Consider the following 22,738-nt stretch of genomic DNA (forward strand, 5'->3'; position numbering starts at 1 on the left):
GCTTCTGCGTTCATCAGCTCAGATATGTTCCTGGGAGAACTCTTGACTTTGGAGGGGTTGGGCCTCTCAGCAGGGTCACTGGCTGTCCCCATCCTGGCCCCACATGGTGTCCTGGGAAGCCACATTTCCAGGGCTGCATCTGTGGTTGCAGAGGGGACCTGGAGATGTCAGTAAACCCAGGCAGGAAGTAACATTGAGTGGATTCAACCTGGAAAAATGTGGCCATTGCATCTGGGGATAAATAAGCAGAAACACAAATACTCAGGTGGGAGGGGGATGCCTGGAACGGGTTGCAACCGGCCAGCATTTGGACAGGAGCTTGCAATGTGATCCAGTGACAGAGAAATTGCCAGGGGATTTGTGCAAGGAGGTGATACCCCAACAAGAACCAGGAAGGAACAGGGGTGGGGCCAGGCAGCTATTTCGGGACTCCTGGGAGGCTAGCATGGAGACCAAGCTGAGATGACAGAGGAGATGCCTTCAGACTACAGAGAGTGAAGGCCATGGCAACTGTCTGAAGCCCAGCAGAGGGTCAGGAGGTGAGGTATGGCCGAAAAGACCCAAAGATTGTCGTGAACATCAGCTGTGACTGTGAAGCTCCAGCAACTGATCTTTTGGTCAACACCACAGGACATGGTAGGTGGAGAAACCCAAATCAACAGAAAACACTCAAGTTCAAGTACTGGGGTCAGTGTGACTTGTCTCAAGTCAGAAACAGAGCCAGAGAAAGGGCTCTGATTTACAGACAATGAGATTTGCTCTTCCCCAGGTCTATAATCTTCCCATTGCTTCATTGCCTGGGACATGAGAGCCTCAAAAGAAAGCTCCCGAGACAAATCTTCACGTACATTAAACCCAGAGGGGCCAATCAACTACATGCCATCTGACTGGTGCCTGTGCCACCACATAGTTGCTCTTGAGGGATTTAAGTCAGACCTTAAGAAGAACTTCCTTCTTGAGTTTTGAGATATTGCATGAGTAAGCAAAAGAGACAGCTTAGAAGCTCTCTTCTTTTAAAGGCTCATTAGGTAAATTGTGCTTAGTGTATAAACAAACAGGAGGCAGCCTCTCGATAGTGGAAGTTAGAAGGGCAACTGCTTCAAACGAAAATAAATTTCAAATCCAGGCTTTAAATGTCAAAAAGATTAGCATGAGCGTTCACAAGAATAATAGAAATCAGTCACAGTAGCAGTAATTCAGTTCAATTTTAAAACAGGTATTCCATGTGGTAAGCTAGACTCTTAGATCAAACAACAGCACAAAGATGGAGGGCTTCTCAGAGGCCCGAGGATCCACAGCAATAGGGACATCTTCCTGGGAATCATCTTGTGGGACAGCTGCCCCTCCCTCCTTTCCTAAAGTTGTCCCAAGATTGGGACGCCAGGTCTGGTGCTTCATCACAAAGGTCCCACAAAATGGTCCCCAGGAAGATGTCCCTATTTCTGTGGATCCCTGGGCCCCTGAGAAATCCTCCATCTCTGTGCGGTTATTTGATCTAGAAGTCTAGCTTGCCACATGTCAGAGCCTCTCCCTGGCCCACAAGGCACGGCCAGGTCTCTGGTTGAGATCTGACTTATACAAGGTCATCTCGGCTGTGAAGAACAATGAGAGCACTTGAAGAAGCTTCACATCTAAAATTAAGAAGATGGAAGAGCAGGGAATGCCTGCATTTCCAGGGTGCCACCTGAGGTGTGGTGATGAGCGTCATCTCACAACACCGTTCACCTCCCCACCCAAGATGGAGCTCTCCCCAGACCAGGTACCAACTTCTTCAAAGCCATGCAACTAGGTTTCTGCAGAAAATCAAAGGAGTGGGGGACACCATGCAATGTATCTGAAGGAGAGTGGGATACTATACAGTGTATCTGAAGGAGTGTGGGACACCATACAATGTATCCAAAGGAAAGTGGGACACCATACAATGTATCCGAAGGAAAGTGGGACACCGTACAATGTATCCAAAGCAGTGTGGGACACCATGCAATGTATCTGAAGGAGTGTGGGGCACCATACAGTGTGTCTGAAGGAGTGTGGGGCACCATACAGTGTATCCGAAGGAGTGTGGGGCACCATACAGTGTATTGGAAGGAGTGTACAAACACACATCACTCACTCACTGAGTTGGGATGCAGAGTCCATCTGGCATTGGAACTGGGCCTTCCACCAGAACTTCCTCCTCCTAGGAATTTCCGCCTGCCCCTACCATTCTCAGTTCCCGTTGTTATAGTGAGACAGGATGTGTGGAAAGAGAAAGGGAGAACAGAGAGAGACAGAGACAGAGAGAAGACAAGGTAGGCACAGACACTTTGCAATTACCCATATGGGTAAAAGTGTCATGTGGATAAGCCACAGCCTGGAGGGAACTATGTTGTGCATTTGGGGCCAGGAGAGCCTAGACTAGCCATGTAATTCTGCCTGACTTAGGTTTGGATTAACATCTGAATTAGCTTCCCTTCCCTGAGCATCCTCACAGCAGACTGGAATGACCCAGAATGCAAGAGACAGTGAGCAGATTAGGCCTGGTGTAATTAGCCTCCATGCGGCAGGAACAGCAGGTTTACCTGGTCACCTTTTGTGGTGCAGAGCAATCTCCAGCCTTTTTCTTTCACTGAGCCCGGCCATCGCAGAAGGTGCTCCCTGTATAACTATGCTCCTCCTCACAGGGCCTGGGAGGCCTCTGCTCTCAAGAGGTGTTTTATCCCACAAGCCACATAGCTGACACACATCAGGCTTGAAAGTAAGCAGCTTAAGAAGGCCAGGGTGAAGGAAGGAGGGGGCAGTCCCATCTGGAATCAGGGCCATTGCAGAGGAGCCAGTATAGTGTGGTTTCCAGGGCTCTGCCCTTCCTGCTGGTGCTGCTCTGATCACAGTTTTTCAGAAGGGTGGCTATAGTCAACCCGGAGAGTCATGGACAGTCAGAACAAGGGAGCGACTATGCCTGAAAAGAAAGAGGAACCCCTGAAGAAGAAAGCAGAGTGCCTAGAAGCAGTGCCTTCAAGCTCCACCCCACCCCTCCTGGTGTCCAGAGGCAGAAAGAAGTGGGGCAACTAGGGACCTTCTCAGCTCAGTTCTGTTCCCATGTGCTAGCATGCCACAGTGGCCCCTCTGTGTGGCTGTACCCACGCAAGGTCTCCAGATGCTCCTGGGCCCCAACCCTCCACAGCCCAGGCAGTGACTGCATCTTAGGGTCACCCTAGCCTAGCCTTCCAGGAACCCTGACTACCTTCCACCCTTGCCTTCTGGCTCCAGACCCATCCGTCCTTCTCAGGAGTAACCTGATGCAGATAGAGTCTGACTGTAAGCATGGCCCTAGGTACTTTAAGTAGATAGAGAAACCTCCACTGTCCCAAGACCACCACCTCACATTTTGATTTGATAGGAATGGAGACAGAGAGAGAGAAGCCAGGAACTGAGCCTCCGTTCTTCACTCCTGGGCCCTTCTAAATACCCAGTACTCTGATTCTGGGAGACAGGACCACCCTTCCCTATTCTACACACAGAGGGCAGGAGCAGAAGGATGCTACAGCTACCGAGTTCAGGCTCGGGTCCAGATCCTGGGTGGCACAGCTTATTCAAGTTACCAACTCCCTGCCACTTTGGACTAGGAAGCATGCTGTTCAGGGATTCAATAGGTCCCCACAGGTCTTCTGACCACTGCCTCCCCAGAGACAGTTGCATTCCTTCAGAAGATGGGGGAGGGGCTGGAGAGAGGTCTCAGTAATTAAGAGCACTGCTTGTTCTTCCGGAAGACCCAGATTTGATTCCCATTACAATCATGGTTGCTCACAAATGTCTGTGACTCCAACCCCAGGGGACCAGAAGGTCCTCTTCTGGTCTCTGAGGGCACTGCTTGTGCAAGTTACACGGACACGCGTGCAGGCAGAACACCCATACACACAAAACAGAAGTAAAAGTTAAAAATAGCTTTTAAAAAATGAAGATGGGAAAGAAGCTCTACTCGGCTCATATGGTGGGAAAACGCACATGGATCTAAACATGCAAAAGTGAGCAGAGTGGCTAGTCCTATGTTAAGCTAGAGCCATTGTGAAGAGGGAACCTAACTGAGGAAATACTTCTGCTGGATTGGCCTGTGCACAAGTCTGGGGTGAATATTCTTGATTAATGCGGGAGAGCCCAGCCCATTGCAGGTGGTGCCATGCCTCGGCTGGTGGTCCTAGGTGCTATAAGAAAGCAGGCTGAGCCAGCCATGAGGAGGAAGCCAGTAATGCATGCGACATCAACAAAAAGGTTGGGTGGCCAACTCTGTGACTTTTTATGCACATTCTTCTGCCTTCCTCTACTGTAAGGAGAGTAATGGCTCCCAATAGTTTAGCAGAAGATACATAAGAAAGAGTAAAAACTGAGAAAGTTACTGTATTGACGCAATTGCTCAGTGCCTGGGAATGTGTGAAATTAGTAACATACTTACTTCTATTCTCAAGCATTATCTCAGTTCAGAACCTTTTCTGTGATACTAGCCTCTAGTTCAAGGATTGGGGCATGCTAGGCTGACCTACATCTCAGCTCATCAGTTTTTATTTCAGTACAGAGTGCCTCAACCCAGGCTATGTAAAATCAGCATTGTCAGACTCATAATGTGGGAAGTCATGATATGCAACGAATCTTTGCCTGTCCCACATGAAGTCTCAACTCCAGAAAACTGGTAAGTTAGAGGGAGCAGAACCCAGGAGCAGATAGATATTCCAGGATGCTCACTCTCTTATTGGGCCCAAACACATCGTGGCACTAACCATCTGCCTCCAAAGCACAGCAGCTGCACTAGTGACCAATTCACAGGTCTCCAAAGCCACACCCCCAAAAGATTTTCTGGGACTTTTCTAAGCCTTTCAGTTCCCAGGCAGAAGCTGCGAGGGGCCCCAGCTGGCCTCCCTTCACACAAGACAGGCTAGACTCCTGATAGGTGTCTAGGTTTGGGGGAAGGTATTCAAGGGTTTGTCAACTTTTTTGAGACATGGAAATCGAAAACATACCAGTGAATACATTTCATCCTTGGACTGCATGTAAATGGATGATGGAGACAAGAAGATTAAGTTTTTATAAAGGGGATTTTCACGAACAAATAGGAGCTGGGGATATGGTCAAAGTGCTTGCCCAATGAGCATGCTGACTTGAGTTCAGATCCTCAGCACCCATGAGAAAGCAGAACGTGGCAGTCCCTACCTGAAATCCTGACACAGGTTAGGCAGAGGCAGGAGAATCCTTGGTGCTCATTGGTCAGTCAGTCTAACCTGCTTGATGAGCCCCAGGTCCTAGAGAGAGAGATGCTGTCTCAAAAGATAAAGTGTGCGCTTCCAAGGACTCACACCCAAAGCTGGCCTCCACAGGCACAGCACACATATGCACATACACACACACACACACACACACACACGCTTACACACCTACAATCACAGGAATGTGTGCACCCTTGCACACACATCTTTAAAGTGTAAATAAATGTGTGAAATTAATGATATACTTACTTCTATATCCACACATTAAATAAAACCTACTGCCACACCAAAAACATGCCACAACTCAAAAAACTTTACATAGAGATGAAAGCAAAAATTTTAAAGATTCCTACCAGGACCAAGATGTGACACAAACCTGTGGTCATTCCTATTAGGGACAAAGTCACAGAAACACATAGTAACATAGAGATTTGTCTATAACTTTAATTTTAGTAAAAGCTAATTTTCAGTTAGTGGTGTGGTTAGTTTCCTGCCATCTGAGTTTCTAGAGTCTAACCCTGAATTCCATTTACAAAATCCACAAGGATAGAGAACTCTTCCCACATCCCGATGGCCCCAGAGTTTATCAGCTATAGCAGACCAACGGTGGCAGGAAAGGACACTAAGACTGAGGTGTCCCCACCCACTCACAATCTGTCAATGGAGGTTGACCCATTCTGCTGTGCACAAAACCCACTCCAGTTAAACTCTCTTTGGTGGTTAGTCTTTGCTGTCAATGGCATTTAGAATCACCTTGGAGATCAGTGAGGCATATCTGGGAATGCCTATGTTGGGACTCCCAGAGAGGGTTAACAGAGTGGGGAGATATACCCTGACTGAGGGCAGCTTTGTCCCATTTGTCTGAGGTCCAGACATAACAAAGGGAAGGAGGGGAGAGAGCCAGACTAGTGCCAGCTTGGCCTGTTATCTGCTTCCTATCTGCCAAGAGAAAATACTCTCTGGTACATGCTCCCAACACCATGATGTTCTTCCCAAGTACATGAGGCCAAACAACCATGGAGTGGACCCCCAGAGATTAGGAACAAATTAATCTTCCCTCCTTTATGGTATTTCTGTCAGGCTTTTGACAGCATGGCAATAAAAGTAACTGCAGTCTGAATGTGCACAACCCACACCAGCATCTTGGGGTAACTGTGGGTGAATCCTTCCCGAAGGTTTAGTAAACATGGGGACACAGCTCACTAACATCTGCCTGGACCCCATCAGCTGGGACAGAGGTAGGGAAGGTGGCTTAACCAGGAGGTTTAAGGCAGGGTTCAGAATTCCCACATCACTCTCCCAAGACTAATTCCACATTTTGCTGAGCTTCTGTGTGGCTCTTTCGTTAAGTCTACCCCACCTTGAAAGTAGGGACTGAGTATCATTAGCCCCTATGTCACCAAGCCCAGGACCCAGTGCTTAGATGGGGCTTCAGAAATGTCACAAGTTGAGAAACGAGAGAGAGGGGTCCAAAGACTGCACCCACCAGCTTCCTCCCTCAGCCGCCTTTCTATCTCTGCAGTAAGAGGCACAGCACAAGCATGGGCAATGACCTTTGGGTCACAGGTGACAAACGGAAAGGGGGCTTCCTTCACAGCACATCTCCCGGAACCCAAAACACCCAGCAATGCCACAGAAGGAACGATCAGCAAGGAAGAGACCGATTGCTGCCCATTTCTCTCTTCACCACAGAGACAGGGAAATGATCATAGGAACGAGGAGTGATGTCGGGACACCTGGCAGCCAGCACAGCCCGTTATAGGGGGCCCCATCTGTGAACCCCAGTGCCATCAGACCTGAAGCATAGCAGGATTCCAGCCTGACAGGAAGGTAAATTAGCTTCCAGGGAAACAGTCTGAGCAGTGCATAAGCTGGAACTCCCCGCCTTGTGTGCTTGCACACATTGTCTGCAGTCAGTTCGCTTGATTAAACGTTTGACTAGTTGTACGAACTGCCAGCCACATCCTCTCCTGAATGCCACAGTTCCTACTCTCCAATGTGACTGAAGAAATCGTCCCAAATCTTCACAATTGATACACTCTATGATCTCATTTCTTCCCGAATAGCATGTGGTAACAGAGAACAAACAAAACATATGGCCAGAAAATTGGGTGCCTGGGGCCAGGGCTTTACAAGGGTAAGTGTGATCTGTGCACTCTGGGATTATAGAACGGTTATGACAAGTTAGAGCCCAGAAGTTTCTTTCCAGCACCTTTAAGAACTCCAACGGACCACCAGAGATGCCTGGCATTACTAGAGGCACAGATTGGGAGACTGGAGAAAGACCTCACCCAGATAGCTCTATCTGCTCTCCTGAGACCCATCGCCTTCCTTCAATTCTTGACAATATATTGTCTCCACAGTTAGGAGGGTGAACTATCCAAAGACAGGAGCAGGGACTGAGAGTGAGGTGCTTGGGGTGAGCATCAGATGAGGAGACTGGATGCCCAGATTTACTCATATGTTTTTATCATAAGGAATAGACACATGCCTGGGTGGGGGTGGGGTTTCACTTCTGGTCATTGCTTTCCTCTGGGGTCCCCACCCCAGTTCTGCCCACTTAGATTCTGGTCCCACCTACCCCTGTGGCTCTGCTCTCAGCTGTATGGTCTCAGGGATTGGGTGCCAGGCTGTCTTATTCTGTCTGTCCCTAAAGAAGCCTCAAGGTAGGAAAGAGACAAGAGAGAAAGAAGCCAAAGGCTCAGCATGCTGCTCTGGGGTGGGAGTGAGGAGCACATCTGAGGCCTGAGAGCACAATAGTCACATGAAAGGAGAGGGGACTAAGTGTCCCCCTAACCCTGATCCGTACCACCTCCCACTGGTCAGGCCTGTCCTGGGAACAACCCACCACACCCTCTCTTGAGGAGGCCAATGACTGTGTCTTAATGGAGTCAGTCAGGCTCTGAAGACCCTGCTCCAACAGAAAGCATGCCACCACCCTCGCCTCCACCTTTTACCTGCTCGGGGGGATACCTGTTGGCGTACTGCTACAGGAAGATTCCATGGCCCACTCTCACCCTGGGAAACCAAACAGCAAAACTTTCAGGATTTGAAGTGCCAGCTTTTCCCAGGGAGGAAAGACAGAGCAATGTCTAGAATCCTAAGAGGAGAGGTTGGCTTGGTGTGAGCGTCGGAAGAGCAGGATGGGCTGCACCAAATCTCACCATCTCTCCTGGAAGGCTATGACCACAGCACGAAGGGACAGATGGTCACCCCAGGTAGCCTAGTGCTCTGGAGGCCTAAGCTCTGTGGCCTATTACTCCACCAGATATTAATCCATAGTACTAACAGAAAAGAGGGACACAGCACGCCTACTTCACTCCTCAGAACCCTCAACTCCTGGCCCCTGCAGAGCTCTCTATGGATTCTTGATGGTGAGAGTGGCCACTCACCTACAGGACATTTGTGAAGACTTAGTGTCCAGTCGGAACAACATGGCGCTTCATGGGACCACAGATCCAATCAGGAATTTCCCAAAGTCACCCAAAGGGATGGTGTTTTAATCATCCAGTCGAAGAAGAAGAAGAAGAAGAAGAAGAAGAAGAAGAAGAAGAAGAAAGAAGAAGAAGAAGAAGAGAAGAAGAAAAGAAGAAGAAGAAAAGAGACTTTTCCCAAAAGACTCTTTAGGAAAAACTCAAGAACTTTGTCACTGGTTTTAAGAAAGTAAAAAAAATTCCAATTCCCATGCCTTCACTCCTGTTTCCAAATGGACACACACTCCATATGTCCCTTTCCTGTCCCTTTGATGGGGTACATCTACTGTCAGGTGCCCAGACCCACCGTCAGGAGATGGGTAACTGTCCCGTGGCTCAAACAGGAGTCTCCTCCCTGCAGGAAAGGCTGTAGGCCCTTCTTGGTTCTCACCTGATACTAAGCAGGGGAGAAAAGCGCTTGGCGCCTTGAAGGAAATGGTTGCCTCCCCGTCAGCACATTGCCTACTCTGGTGCCCAACAATTCTGCCCAGGAACAGTTTCACAGAGCTGCTGAAGATGGCAGAACATGCCCAATAGTGTTAGCATCAGGGACCAGTCTCTGGTGCCCTAACCCTGGGAAAATCCACCCCTCCTCAATCCAGGGGCATCTGACCCTCCACCATGAATACCTTCTCCTCACTCCTGTTCGAAGATATACCTTGCACGAACTTTGACATTCAAGGCCTGAAGGATACAGTGAGGTCTTGCCTGGAAGTGTACTGAACAGTCCCCCAGCCTCTGCCTGCACTGCACACCACACATGGCTCAGGGACACCACTCCCCAAAATGCTCCTGGTGACACCATGCCTCTCTGTCTCCATTCTGTCCTGCTGGCTCCGTTAGTCCAACACAGGAAGGTTTGGAAGGTACAGGTGGATGGGTGGGACCCTCTAGCCCTTCCTCAGAGGTCTTCTCCAACTCACTCCACCAGCCCCACCAGACTAGAGGAACCTGAGTTCTGGGGGAGAAACAGACCTGGACTGCTGAGGTTAGCCTCCCATTTAGAAGAGGTGTTCCACATCTCCAAGGGGTTGGTCCTCTGTTATATGATGTTGAGGCGGTAACAAGGATGCAAGTACGTCTGTAAGCTACAGGCATCCCGGGGGTGGTTCTAACTTAGACGGTCATCAACCAGCCAAGCAGAGGAAAGCACACAGGCTAGCTCTCAATCCCTCTGACAACATTCAGATTGCCGTTGGAGGACGAGCAGAAACAAGTCAATGCAATAAAATTCACAAAACAAAACAAAAACTTGAAGCACCAGCCGAGGAGTGTACAGCAGCACCATCCTGTCCAAAGAAAGGGACAGAAATGAATTCTACCATATTCAGAGCCTGGTGGACACAAACCTCTTTTTTCCTAGCGAAGGGCTTTAATGGGCATCTGATCTAAACCCTTTTCCATCTCGCTGCTCTGAAAGCCAGAGTGAAATCAGAGCCTAACAGACAGCCCAGCCCAGGGGAGAGGAAGCACAACCGAGCAGGTGTTGACAATTTACCCCTGGTCTCATTGCGGTAGCCCACAGTGGGAAGCAACCTAAGTGCCCCTTGCTATGAAGGGGATGATAAGGTGAGCTGAGGTGACTTTCAAGGACACTGTAGAAACGACACGTGAGATATATGTGCAGAGAATGAAGGTTCTGGACGCCAGCACTGGACCAGAAAAACAAGCAGAGTGAGCTGTAAAAAGTGCATTTTAAGTGAATTTAACATGCACAGAGTCCCAACAAAAATGTCAACACCAAAAGGAACCTAAAGAGATAAGATGATGGGATACAATGTTATAGCCCAGGAGGCAGTCCAGAATAAAGGACAGGCAGTCAGGAAGGAATCTGCATAGAACGTGGATTTTAGTTAATAATAACATGCCAATGTCAGTTAATCCATTGTAACTAGCGTGCCAATTAATAAGAAGGTAATAACAGGGGAAGCCAGGCACAGGGTAGGACCATAAGAGCCCTGCACACTACTTCCAATTTCCCTGCAGCTATAAAACAGTTCCAAACAATAGCCTATTTTTAAAATGGAAAAAAATACCAAAATTGCATACAGCATTTCCAAGAACCACGATGTACTGGAACGATTGCCTATGGAGAGAGTAGGCAGCGACGACAGAGGGGAGCATTTGCAGGTGACGATAACGATAATGGCGTGCCATGAGTACAGAGTGCAGTTAACTTCTCCCATGTGTGTGTAATCCCAACACCGATCAGAAGAACTTGTCAGAGAGAGGGAATCTTACGAGAGCATAGGTCATGATGGCACGTGAATGGGATGAGAGGAAGGTTCAGGGAGGCTGAGCTCCCATAGAAAAGAGTTCATTGGACCTTAAAGCTAGGATGGAGTGGGGAGGGAGAGCGTTAGTCATACAATAGAGAGAACTTTCTAGGACAAGATCCCGTCCTAATCTAACATCAGTCACTCAGCTATCTCTGTGCCCTCTAGATTCTCAGCCCAGGGCCGGAGCACTGGGCAGAGAGCACCAAGGATGGGTAGATACATCTTTGCTGATGTAGCTGTTGGCCATGATAAAGACCAGGCCAGCTACAGTGGAATTCAGGTCGATGTCAAATATATTATCCTCAATAGCACATGGAGCACATTCAAACTATATGTATTTTTACAAAATGTTCTCTAAAGTTATTCATTGCTGATCTGAAGTTTAATTTTAATGAGGCATCTACTCTCTGTTATATGTGGAAGTTCTGAATAATAACAACAGCATCGTGCTGCTTGGGCTGCTTCGTTTGTTTCCCAACCAAGTCCTCTACTCCCTGACATCAGAGACTTCAAGTGTGACCTACAAGCACCTACAGCTTCTTGTAAGGCCAAGACCTTGGAGACACCTGCTCGGGTGACTCCTAGAGGAAGGACCACATGAGCTTTGGGTTTCAAACAGCAAAAATCAGAGCCCAGAGTAAAGGAGCCCAAAGTGATTCAACAGGTTACAGTCTCCTCTACTGGTGAGGTGATCTAGAGGAATTCCTCCTGCCAAATGGGTCTACATGAGCCATATAAGTCAGGACCACAGGAGCCTGAGCCAAGACACATGCAGAGAAGGGATGAACGTCCTCTGAGGACCCTTCCAGTATGAAGACAGCATTAATGCTAAACTTAGAAATTAGATTTCAGATGCGAATGCCTTCCCAACTTTCACATGTCGCTTTTTAAAGCAGCTCAGTCCTAAATGTGACGCCTTCACCAAACCCCTCCCCCCAAGCTCAGGGGCCTGTTGGAAGAGGCAAAGCACAGACTGAAAAAGGTGACGGATGACTCCAAGGAAACCGTACCTTCCAGACACGACAGGACTGATGCACATATGAGCTTCCAGGGATGGTGGCAGCATGTACAGAACCTGCACATGTTCAAGCCAGATGCATCCCCAGCTCTGAGAAGGGAAAGCGGCCCAGGGGTCCCACCCCTAACCAAGAAGCTATTTGTAACTGATGCTTGCTGCCAAAGGGAAAATCAGTTTCCTCTGATGGAGTATCACTGGGCCTATCAACCGCACTCCAGGGCAGACCAGGTACTCAGCAGTAAGTGGCCAACACAAAATAAACTCCTTGGCTTTTTGTGAACTTTCTGTTTCATTTTGTTTTGGTATGGCATTTTTCTTTTGTTTTGATTTTTGTTTGATTATTGTAGGTAGTTGTTTTTTAGAGGGGCACATAAAGTTGGGTGGCTAGGAGTTGGTGAGAACCTGGGAAGAGTTAGGGGAGTGGAAAAACATGATCAAAATATTGCATGAAAAAAATAGTATAAAAATCATAATAAGCACTCATTGAGCACCTCACGTATACGAGCTATTGTGCTAGATGTTTTCATTTCTCCATCTAACAGTGGAATATGTAAAACCACAGCCACACAAGGAGGTTACTGCTTTTCAAATAAGAAGCCTAAGTCTCCTCTAAAAGGCCAACCATTTCCACAGCTAATGCTTATGAGACACCTACTGTGAGAGATTCTATCCCAGGTTCTGGAGATGAAGCAGGAATTGAAACAAGGTCCCCACCTTCATGGAGCTGGTGGGGCACAGATATGAGAAAAACCTACCACACTGCTGTAGGTACCAGTGTTGAGCTAAATGAGATCAAGAAATATAGATCTGGGGCCAGGATTGGAGAGTAAAAGGCATGATGGGGCTTTATTAGGGATGTCCAGGGAAGGAGGAAAGAGCAGAGACCCGAAGTGAGGGCATGTGCGTGCATGGGTCTGAGCAAGAGTCCCTGGAAGAGAGGACTCCTTCACAGTCAACACCCCAAGACCAGGGTGACACCAACCCACAACTAAGGATAGACTGGCCCGGAATAGAAGTTTGGAGAAGAGAATATTGGAGATAGATGAATTTGGAAGAAATAGCAAGGCCAGGATATTTTGGAAAGATCAGAAGTGCTATGGGCACACACATGAATGAGTGGTAGGATGGGTATCCGGGTGGGTGTACAATGGGCATATGGGGGTAAATAAATGGGTGGGTGGATGGATGGATGGATAGATAGATGAGTGGGTGGATGGATAGGTGGGTAAGTGGGTGGGTGGATGGATGGATGAATGGATAGATAGGTGGATAGGTGAATGGGTGAGTGGGTGGGCAGATTTCTATGGGTTGCTTTAGCCTGCTTACCAGAGTTGATATTCATATGTGCAAACACACACACACACACACACACACACAAACACTTACAGATTTATAAAATATATTCAGTGGTGTCCCATTCAGTCCCCTAAAGTATCTCATGACTCCTCAGGAGTCCTGAGAAAGCCTTACTGAAGGAGATCCTATATCCCCACAAAGGAACTTAGACCCAAGTTCAACAGGGAAGCCAGGTCTTCATGTAAGGAAACCACTCTGGAGAAAATCACTGACCTTCAGGGAACCATGCCCCACCTTCAGTCTCTAACCAGACTGCCAGGTACATTGTGTGTGCATGACTAGGAGTGGGCATGGCACACCACCACATTCCCACAGCAGCATGGAACTACTTGGCCAAAGTTACCACAATACCAAGACTCTCCTGCAAGGTCTTGGGCAAAAGTGTCTGCTTTGCACAAAAGAAAAAAAAAAGCAAGCTGTCTGCCAGAGCAAAGTCAAAGCTTCTTGAGGTAGCACTGACCACCAGGGACCCAGCCCACCCTGAGACCTGTAGCCTGGCCAGCCTCACCTCCAAGTCCTTCTCTAGCTCCAGCCCAGCCGCTATCAGGTTGTTTTCAAACTCATCGCGCTGCTCCCTCCTTTCCTCTTCCAGAGCATCCAGTGGCCCAAGTTCGATATCACCAGGGCCTCCCGCATGGCGCTCCTTGCCAGTCTCCCCATTGGAGATAACAGCCAGCGAATGTCCAGGGGAGCCGTGACCTTGGTGTGCTCCCCGTTTCCGGTAGTGGTATGCAAGCACATAATCGACTTTCCTCTGGTTGTCGTGGAAGTGCATTCGGCTCAGACGGGCTTCCGATTGGGGTTCATTGGCATCCAGGTAGTTATTGATGACCTGAGCAGAGGGAGAAACACAAGTGAGGTCAGATGGGTACGGAGGCCAAGAGGATGTCCTGGCGCTCTGGGACAGACTGGGAAGCAAGCCTCTCAGATCCAGAGGCCCTGCCTGACCAGTGAAAGGATCTGCAGCCTCAGCCCGCATGTCACATGCAGCCCTCCACCCACGTGTGCAACCCGGTCATCAGTACCTTCACACATGCTCTGGTATCCAGTGCATACACACGTACACACACACATACACACACACACACACTTACACACAGACACTCACACACACACACTTACACACAGACACTCACACACACACACACACAGACACTCACTCACACACACACACACACACACACACACAGAGAGAGAGAGAGAGAGAGAGAGAGAGAGAGAGAGAGAGAGAGGCAGAGACCGAAATACAGAGACAGAGGAAGAGAGAATCAAGGAGACTGCACACACAGTAGAACACCCTTGCCTGCCCCCCAACCCTGAAGCCCATGCGCATGCCTGCTCATCCGCACATACATGACACCTGCAAGCAGTCTCCGCCACTCACACCTCCCTGATTCTGCACTTCCGCACACCCTTGAGGGCATCCATGTGCACAGGCACACAAAGGCAAACTAACGCGCAGCCTTCCACAGTCACCACGGCACACCCACACATGTGCGTTCCTTGCAGAGCTGCATGGGAGCCTGCAAACGCTCTGCTCGCTCTGCTCTCCATAAGCACACACAGAATACTCACTGGTAGGTGTTCGGGATCCATCACAACAGGGCCAATGTCTAATCTCCTTTCCCACCCAAAGGAATTCACTAGGCACTCTGCCCCTCACAAATCCACATCTTCCCCTCGTCTCCTCCCCAGCCACTGGCAAGGACACCCCTGCCCGTGACAGAAACAGGTGACTGACTGCTTTCTCTACCTTCCACTCTAGACTGGAGAGGTAGAGAGAAGAGAGGGAAAGAGGAGCGAGCAAGGCGGAGCAGGCCAGGGACCTGCCTCCCTCCCTCTGGGTGTTTCCTTGTTTATTACTGGTTTGATACCCAGCTGCCTCAGCAGCCACCTGAGAGGTCACCGGGGCAACCAGATGAAATGCCAGGCACTGGAGAGAGGCTAGGAGCCACCCCAGCTGAGGAGACGAGTTTCTCAGGCCTGTGGGAACTGAGCCTGAGAGTCTGCAGCCCAAACAGGTAGGAATCATCCGGCTCTCTTCTCCCTTCCAGACCCTTCGCTGAAGAGGATAGCCAGAGTTGCCTGCCAAATGGGCCTGGCTTGGAGAAAGGGAAGATAAAAGGCTCTACCAAAAACCCAGGGCTTTTTCCATAAGCACACACAAGCCTCACATGGCAGGAGGGCCAGGTGGGAAGCTCCCTTGGGATGTCCACCTATACTCACAGAACTGTCGCGGGAACACTCTCTCCTGGAGGCCTGGCTGGAGTGTCGGCCAGCACTGGCCCTCTGACCTGCGGCCTGGGGACTTGGCACTCTGAGGTACTGTTTGGGGCCCTGGCCTCCTCTGGCCACTGTCCGTGAACTCAGCCGCCGTGGAGATCCAGGGAGCAGGGGATGTCTGTGAGAAAGAAAGACAAGTGCCATAAGTTCAGGTGACAGAACTCTCAAGACACAGAATCTAAGGCAGTGAAAGACAGACCCCATGGCTCCGGGGAAATGACCTAGGCTTTTTGATAACAGCCTTATCTAACTACATTCATTTTGGTCAATGGGAGTAAAAGTAAATGGTAACTCTCCTACCAAACACACACACACACACACACACACACACAGAGAGAGAGAGAGGAGAGAGAAGAGAGAGAGAGAGAGAGGATGAGCAGGAGGACTAGGCACGGTATGAGAGGTAGATGGGAGGAGGAGAGAGAGAGAGAGAGAGAGAGAGAGAGAGAGAGAGAGACCAGAGCTGTCATCATCTCTCATGTGTGTACTCAACATTCAACGGTGGAGCTCAAATCCAGGCATAGTGCCTGTTAGGAAAAGCCCTCCACCACTGATCCCCTGTTACTCTGTCCTTTCTTTATCCCAGAGGCCATGAGGACTGACCAGCGAGTCTGCAATCTGGGGCAAGAAGAAAGCCCCAGATGAGCCGCCAGGGTAGGTGGAGCTCTTCCCAGGGAGACGGGACTGTAGAGTGTCTCCCAGGGCATCAGGGCCAGTAGGCGCTCTGGACAGTCCTGCACCTGCAAGGAGGGAGCAAGGAGGGAGCAACAGTGAACCCACTAAGGCAGCAGTGGACCCATGAAGCAGGAAAACATTTCAGTGGCCTTAAGAAGTTCTCTCACACCCGTGATTCAAATCAAGTTCTAGAGACCCACAGCCCTTTTCTGGCTCCTCTCCAGCCAAGGCCCTGAGCCACCAAAGTCTCATAGCTGGTCAGACACACTCTGCACTCTAGTCTCAGCTCGAGGAAAACCCAGGCAGCCAGTGCACTTGTGCCTGAACCTGAGCCACCAAAGTCGTGCAATTGGTCAGACACACTGGTCAGTTCCATCATTTCTTCTTCCTTTTTTAATTTTTTTTTTATTTTTGGTTTTTCGAGATAGGGTTTCTCTGTGTTGCCTTGGCTGCTTGGCTGTCCTGGAGCTCACTCTGTAGACCAGGCTGGCCTCAAACTCACAGAGATCCACCTGCCTCTGCCTCTCAAGTGCTAGGATAAAGGCGTGTGTCACCGCTGCCCAGCAGCTCATCATTTCTTAGCACTGTAGCCATGTTAGACTTGTTTCTCCAGCTGCCTGAAGGACAGATGTGGAAAGGAGAACAAAAGAACGCATGCCAGACACCCCAAACAGTGACTGGCCTCTGAGTTCACAATAAAAGCTGATAATAAACATTACTATTTTTTTCATTTTAAGCACCACATGGAGCAGCAACACCCTGTACATTCAGATTGGTCCTAAGCACTTGCCTAAGGGATGAATAAATGACAATTCTACCAGATTTCTTGAAACACAGTCAAGGCTGAGGGTATAGTTTAGAGGTAGAACATATTCCCACCACCAGGTCAATTGCCAACCCGTAGGCATCCAGCTATCTGATGATTTTTTCCAAAGAGTCTAGAACACGTGGTTATTGACCTTGAGAAGCATGGCTTCTCAAGATGTTGCTGTGTGCAAAGAAATTTGGTTGCTACCAGTGGCGTTGTTGTGGCCTGAATGTGAAATGTCCCCCACAGGCTTGGATATTTGAACGCTTGGTCTGAAGCTGGTGGTCCAATTTAGGAAGGTCATGGAACCTTCCAGAGGTAGAGCCTTCCTGGAGGAAGTGAGTCCTTAGAAGCAAGTCCTGAGTTTTTTATAGCCCAGCTTCACTCCCCTATGCCCTGACTATCGATGTGATGTGACTAGCCAGCCTGGCATTCTTGCTGCCATGCCTTTCCCAACACCTCCCTTCAGACTCTAAGCCAGGACAGACCTTCCCTTCCTGAAAACGCTTCTCTGGTACTTTGTCATAGCAACCAGGAAAGTAACAAATGCGAGGCAAACATTCATGACTGATGAGTTTAGGCTCATCTGGGTGTTGGCTCTTAACCATTGGAGACCAAAAATCATAAGAAATCAAATAAGGACTCAAACCTAGGTCTCAAAGACTAAGTAACTTCTGAAAATCAGAGGAAACCATGAAGAGCCTCCCCAAAGACAGAACATACATCCTGGTGGTCCAACATGGTCTCCCAGCTCAGGACATTAAGGGGGAGGTTCCATCCTTGGGTGCCATCTTGCCCCAGTTTCCTTCCTTGATACCTTTCCACAGATCTATGCTTCAACTGGCCCAGAGCAAACCTTAGACCAGAAAGATTAACCCAGAGAAAGTCCAGATGCACAGCTTTGAGGTGATGAAGAGGATGCTCATCTGGAGCCACCTGTCCATGGCAGTTATCTTCCAATATGCCCAAATCGCAGTTGAGAAGCAATCCAAAGCTTTGGTCAAACCATGTATGGCATCTCCTAGGAAGCCCGGGGCCTCCAGAGCATCCGCCAGCCATTTTGGCTGTGTCCTCTGCTTCCTCTGAGCTAAGTTCATCACAATTGCCTGGAGGTTCTGCTTTTGTGGCAATCTCCCAGTCCACGTGGATTAGGACAGAGCATGTGGCTCAATGGCCTCCACTCTAGAAAGGCATAACCAGGCAGTGATGGCATAGATCCGGAGTCACAGACCTATTTGCACCATCAGGTGAAGGCTGTGGAGGTAGGAGTGAAACCTGGCCATCAGGAAAGTAGGTCAACACACTTCTAGAGACTCTCTAAGAAGCGTAAAGGTCAAAGAAGATACATGAGAAATCAAGACCATCACACACAGCCTGTGAAATGGCTTTGTCCACTCATCTGGAAACAGTCTTTTTCCTTTCTCTTCATTCTCTTGGCTCTTAGCACACTTATCTTAAACATCAAACAGATCCATGGGCACTGATGCATTTAGATGCCATGAGGGTAGAAGAGACAGCTTACTGATCTCTGCATCAGTTAGGTAGATGTTGTCAAGGGTGGGATCTGGGGCCTCACCACACCTAACTTCCTCCTGGGTGCTATCATCCACGCCTATGAAGGTCATCACCATCCGTCGCTGACTTGTAAGTTTTACTGTCTAACCTTAGCGTCCTCTAGGCACAGTTGCACACATTGCCCTACCTGCTTGGCTCCTACACTTGAACAGTTGAGAGCCCCTCAAAGTCAACATGCCCCAAACCAGACTGATGACCTTCTCCCAGCAAGATTCTTTTCCAAGGTTACCCCCCCGATCCATGCTCGGGATGTCCTGTACACTCAGAACACAGCCAGAAATCTAGAAATACCTGGAACTCGATCTACCCTCATACCTCATATCCCATTTGACGCCAAACCCGCTGCAGCTGTAAGGGCATAGTGATCCAATCATATCCAGAAGACGCTGCTTCACCCCAGTCCTCCAACCTCTAGCTTTTCTATTTTACCACCCTTTCTGCCATGATGGTCACTGAGCCTTGGCAGGGCAGTCGGGTATAAATGTCCCATTTTATGAGGAACCACTCTGCGGATACTCACTCTCGAGGGGATATTTCTTAAAGACTAAAGAGATCTGTAAGAAGCAATGGTACCAATGCAGCAATGACAGTCTCCCGATCGCAAGCACCCAGGAATGCTCCTCGCTGGATGTCATCGGGTCTGCCAAGAACTAATGCATACATACTCCAAACAACTCCATAAAACCAAAAGGGAAGAAATGCTTCGCGAGTCCTTCTTGAAGCCTGTATTTGCCTTCCGACCTAAACCAGCTGAGGATGCAATGAAAACACAAAACTATAGACCCACCTCTTTGATTAATATAGATGCAAAAGTCCTCAGTAAAATCCCCACAAACAGAATTCAACAATATACTTTAACAATCATGCACCATGGCCAAGACAGTTCAACATGCACAAAGCAATAAATGAAATACAGTATGTCTGTAGAATCGGGACAAAAAAAAAAAACACACGATTATCTCAATAGTCACAGAACAAAAACCTGACAAATCACCCCATCATCGTAAAAGTCCTGAGAAACTAACTATGGTTTACACAGTTAGTTTATAAAGTTAATTTTATAGTTATAGTTTAATAGTTTATATAGTTATGGTTTAATTTATGTAGCTATAGTTTATACATAACTGAAGAAACTAACATACCTCAACACAAGGGCTCTCTCCAGCCAGCTGACAGCCATTATTATTCTGAATGAGGAAAAGATAAAATCACTTCCTCTAAAATCAGGAACAGGACAGAAGTGTCCTATCTCTACAGTCCTGGTCAACATAGTACTAGAATTCTTAGAACAGTAAAGCCAGAGAAAGGAAAGAAACAGGGAAAGAAGACAATTGATCCCTGTTTACAGTATAACCCTACGGTCTCCATTAAAACTTTTAAGACCCAATTTCTTTTAATTTCAGGAAGACAGCAAGATATAAAGCCAGTATACAGATATCAATAGCTTTTATTATCAACAATGAAGAACCTAGAGATAGAGATATCAGAAAAACAAACCCATTCACCACAGCCTCAAAAAGACCCTGTTACTTAGGGATAAGTCTAACCATAGAGTCAAGAAAGTAAAAAACTATAAAATACTGAAGAAAGAAATAGAAGAAGACACTAGAAGCTGGAAAGTTCTCCCAAGTTCCCGACTCAGTGGAATTAACATTTGCATAAACAACATGCTACTGAAAGCAGTCTACAAAGTCAATGAAGCCCCCATCTAAATTCAAATGACATTGCAAACTTTGCCCGCCTAGCCAGCTCCAAATGCCAAAAGCTTTGGGCTCCCTAGGCTCCAACCACTATGCACAAACTCTCCCCACCTTCCCTGCTTCTGGTGCTGACAGGTAAGGGCTTCCTCCCAGACCTCAACTGCTCAGCCCAAACAGTTCACGCCCAGCCAGCATCCGGTGCCAGCAGGGAAGGGCTTGCACTCTGACTATAATCCCAAACTTTCCTCATTTGCTGTCTCCAGGTCTTAAGTCTTCCCACCCTTCTCAGCCCCACCCAGCTATTCTGCTCTAAGTCTCTGGCATTGCTTGTAGCTCCCACATGCCTGCTTACCTAGCTTCCTACAGAGCTTCCCACACTCCGCACGAGGGGCACTGGCTATCGACTATCCCACCCGGCTCTCCATATGGACTGACTTCTTACTCATCTGAGACTACCACATTTTATACTCTGGGCCCAGTCTTGGCTATTTCAGTTCAGTGACCCCAAAGAAGAGCTCTGCCCCTTCTTGTTGAGGACAGATCCAACCTCCAGACTTTGCAAGGCTTCAGGTGCCTTAGGTAGAATGGAAGATTTGAAGAGAAAAATAAAGCCTACGGAATTCAGGCCAGGAGAGGCCCATGTCTAAATGACCAAAGAGATACAGCCAGCTTTCAGAGCCTACTTACACAAGTCCTGAGATCCTCCCCTCAGCCCACTCTACTTTGATATGCCTCCTTCTATTCAAATATTCCCCTTTCGTCACCAGAGAGTTCCCATACCCACCCCTTCATTTAATCCTGACTAAGCTAATTCACACTAAACAGATAGCACAAGACGACACTCCCGTAGAGCATAAGTAAGAAGGTATTTTGAAAGCATTGGCAGGTTCATTGGGTGCAGGCCTTAGTCTGAAAGCACAGTCTCTAATGGGGACACTGATGGAGGACACTTGAGAAACGCTGGGAGGCAGGGATCCCATCTGAATCCTTCAAATCATGTCATACACACACACAGAGCGAGAGACAAACAGACAACATAACAGGAGTCTTCAAATTTACTGCATAGGATTAAAAGTAGAACAGGCACTCAAACAGTGGCAGAGGATGGCCACTCAAGAAAAGCTCAGGCCGGAGCCATGACAATAAACAGGAACAAGAGACCAGAGACACTTCCAGGAGCAAGGCAAGGGACTCATTGGTCAAGGACAGAACAGGAAGTGGGGTCAGCAGGTTCAGGATAGAGGGCAAGGTGACTCATCAAGGCCCTGGAGCCTCCCAGAGGTGGCAGGAGCAGGCTTCCTTCCCTCCCAGGGGTGCTGGGCTTCCGGGCAACAGGACTTTTCCTCTGAGCTTCCCCCTCAACACTATCCCTGTCTCATCACTGACTATGGATGAGTGAAGCTTGAACTGCCCTGGGTTTATTTTTAGAATGCACTAATTTATATTTGGACAGACTTAAAAATAAAATACAGTAACTGACATTTTAAGGGACATTCCCTGGGTGACAGTCTTTTCAGACAGTCTTATTTAATCTTCACAGGAGTCTTTTTATTATCATTACAAATTTTCACCTCCTTCCCTCATCCCATTTCCCTTTCCCTTCCCCCACTTCCCCTCCCCCTCCCTCTAAAGTTCAAGGAGCAGTCAGGGTTCCCTACCCTGTAGGAAGTCCAAGGTCCTCCCCCCCTCCATCCAGGTCTAGGAAGGTGAGCATCCAAACAGACTAGGTTCCCACAAAGCCAGTACATGGAGTAGAATCAAAACCCAGTGCCATTGTCCTTGGCTTCACAGTCAGCCCTCCATGTAAGCCATGTTCAGAGAGTCCTGTTTGATCACATGCTCCATCAGACCCAGTCCAGCAGGCCTTGGTGAGTTCCCATTAGATCGGCCCCACGGTCTCAGTGGGTAGGCACACCCCTCACAGCCCTGAATTCCTTGCTCATGTTCTCTCTCCTTCTGATCCTATTTGGACCTTGGGAGCTCAGTCCAGTGCTCCAATGTGGGTCTCTGTCTCTATCTCCATCCATCGCCAGATGAAGGTTCTATTGTGGTATACAAGATATTCATCAGAGTGGCTATAATATAGGGCCAATTGGGATGGAGGAGGAGTGGATATGGGAGCAGGGAAGTATATATCTTAATTAAGTGAGCCATTTGAGGGTTGGCAAGAGACCGGACTCTAGAGGGAATCCCAGGTGTCCAAGGAGATGTCCCCAGCTTGTTCCTGCCCTGGGTTTTTAAAAGGCAACCTCAGGCAGATGTTGCGACACAGGCGCTGAGGAGGCCGAGGCAATACGACTCCATGGCTCCACAGCCAGTCTGGAGAGCGCAGTGAGG

The 22,738-nt window shown here is 48.5% G+C and overlaps 1 protein-coding gene across 2 annotated transcripts in view; it reads right to left on the minus strand.

Moving 5' to 3' along the window:
* Ano2 (anoctamin 2) overlaps nucleotides 1-14,956 on the minus strand; it is a 330,046-nt gene extending 315,090 nt beyond the window's left edge. For both annotated transcript variants that reach the window (XM_038319710.1, XM_038319711.1), the window contains exons 1-2: nucleotides 14,936-14,956; nucleotides 13,869-14,192 (exon numbers count right to left, since the gene is read on the minus strand). In XM_038319710.1, coding sequence (XP_038175638.1) covers nucleotides 13,869-14,192; nucleotides 14,936-14,956 — 345 coding nt within the window. The remainder of the gene's footprint in view (nucleotides 1-13,868; nucleotides 14,193-14,935) is intronic.
* Between the last annotated feature and the right edge of the window lie 7,782 nt (nucleotides 14,957-22,738).

Source organism: Arvicola amphibius, chromosome 2 (genome assembly GCF_903992535.2).
Source record: "Arvicola amphibius chromosome 2, mArvAmp1.2, whole genome shotgun sequence".
NCBI classification, from domain to species: Eukaryota; Metazoa; Chordata; class Mammalia; order Rodentia; family Cricetidae; genus Arvicola; species Arvicola amphibius.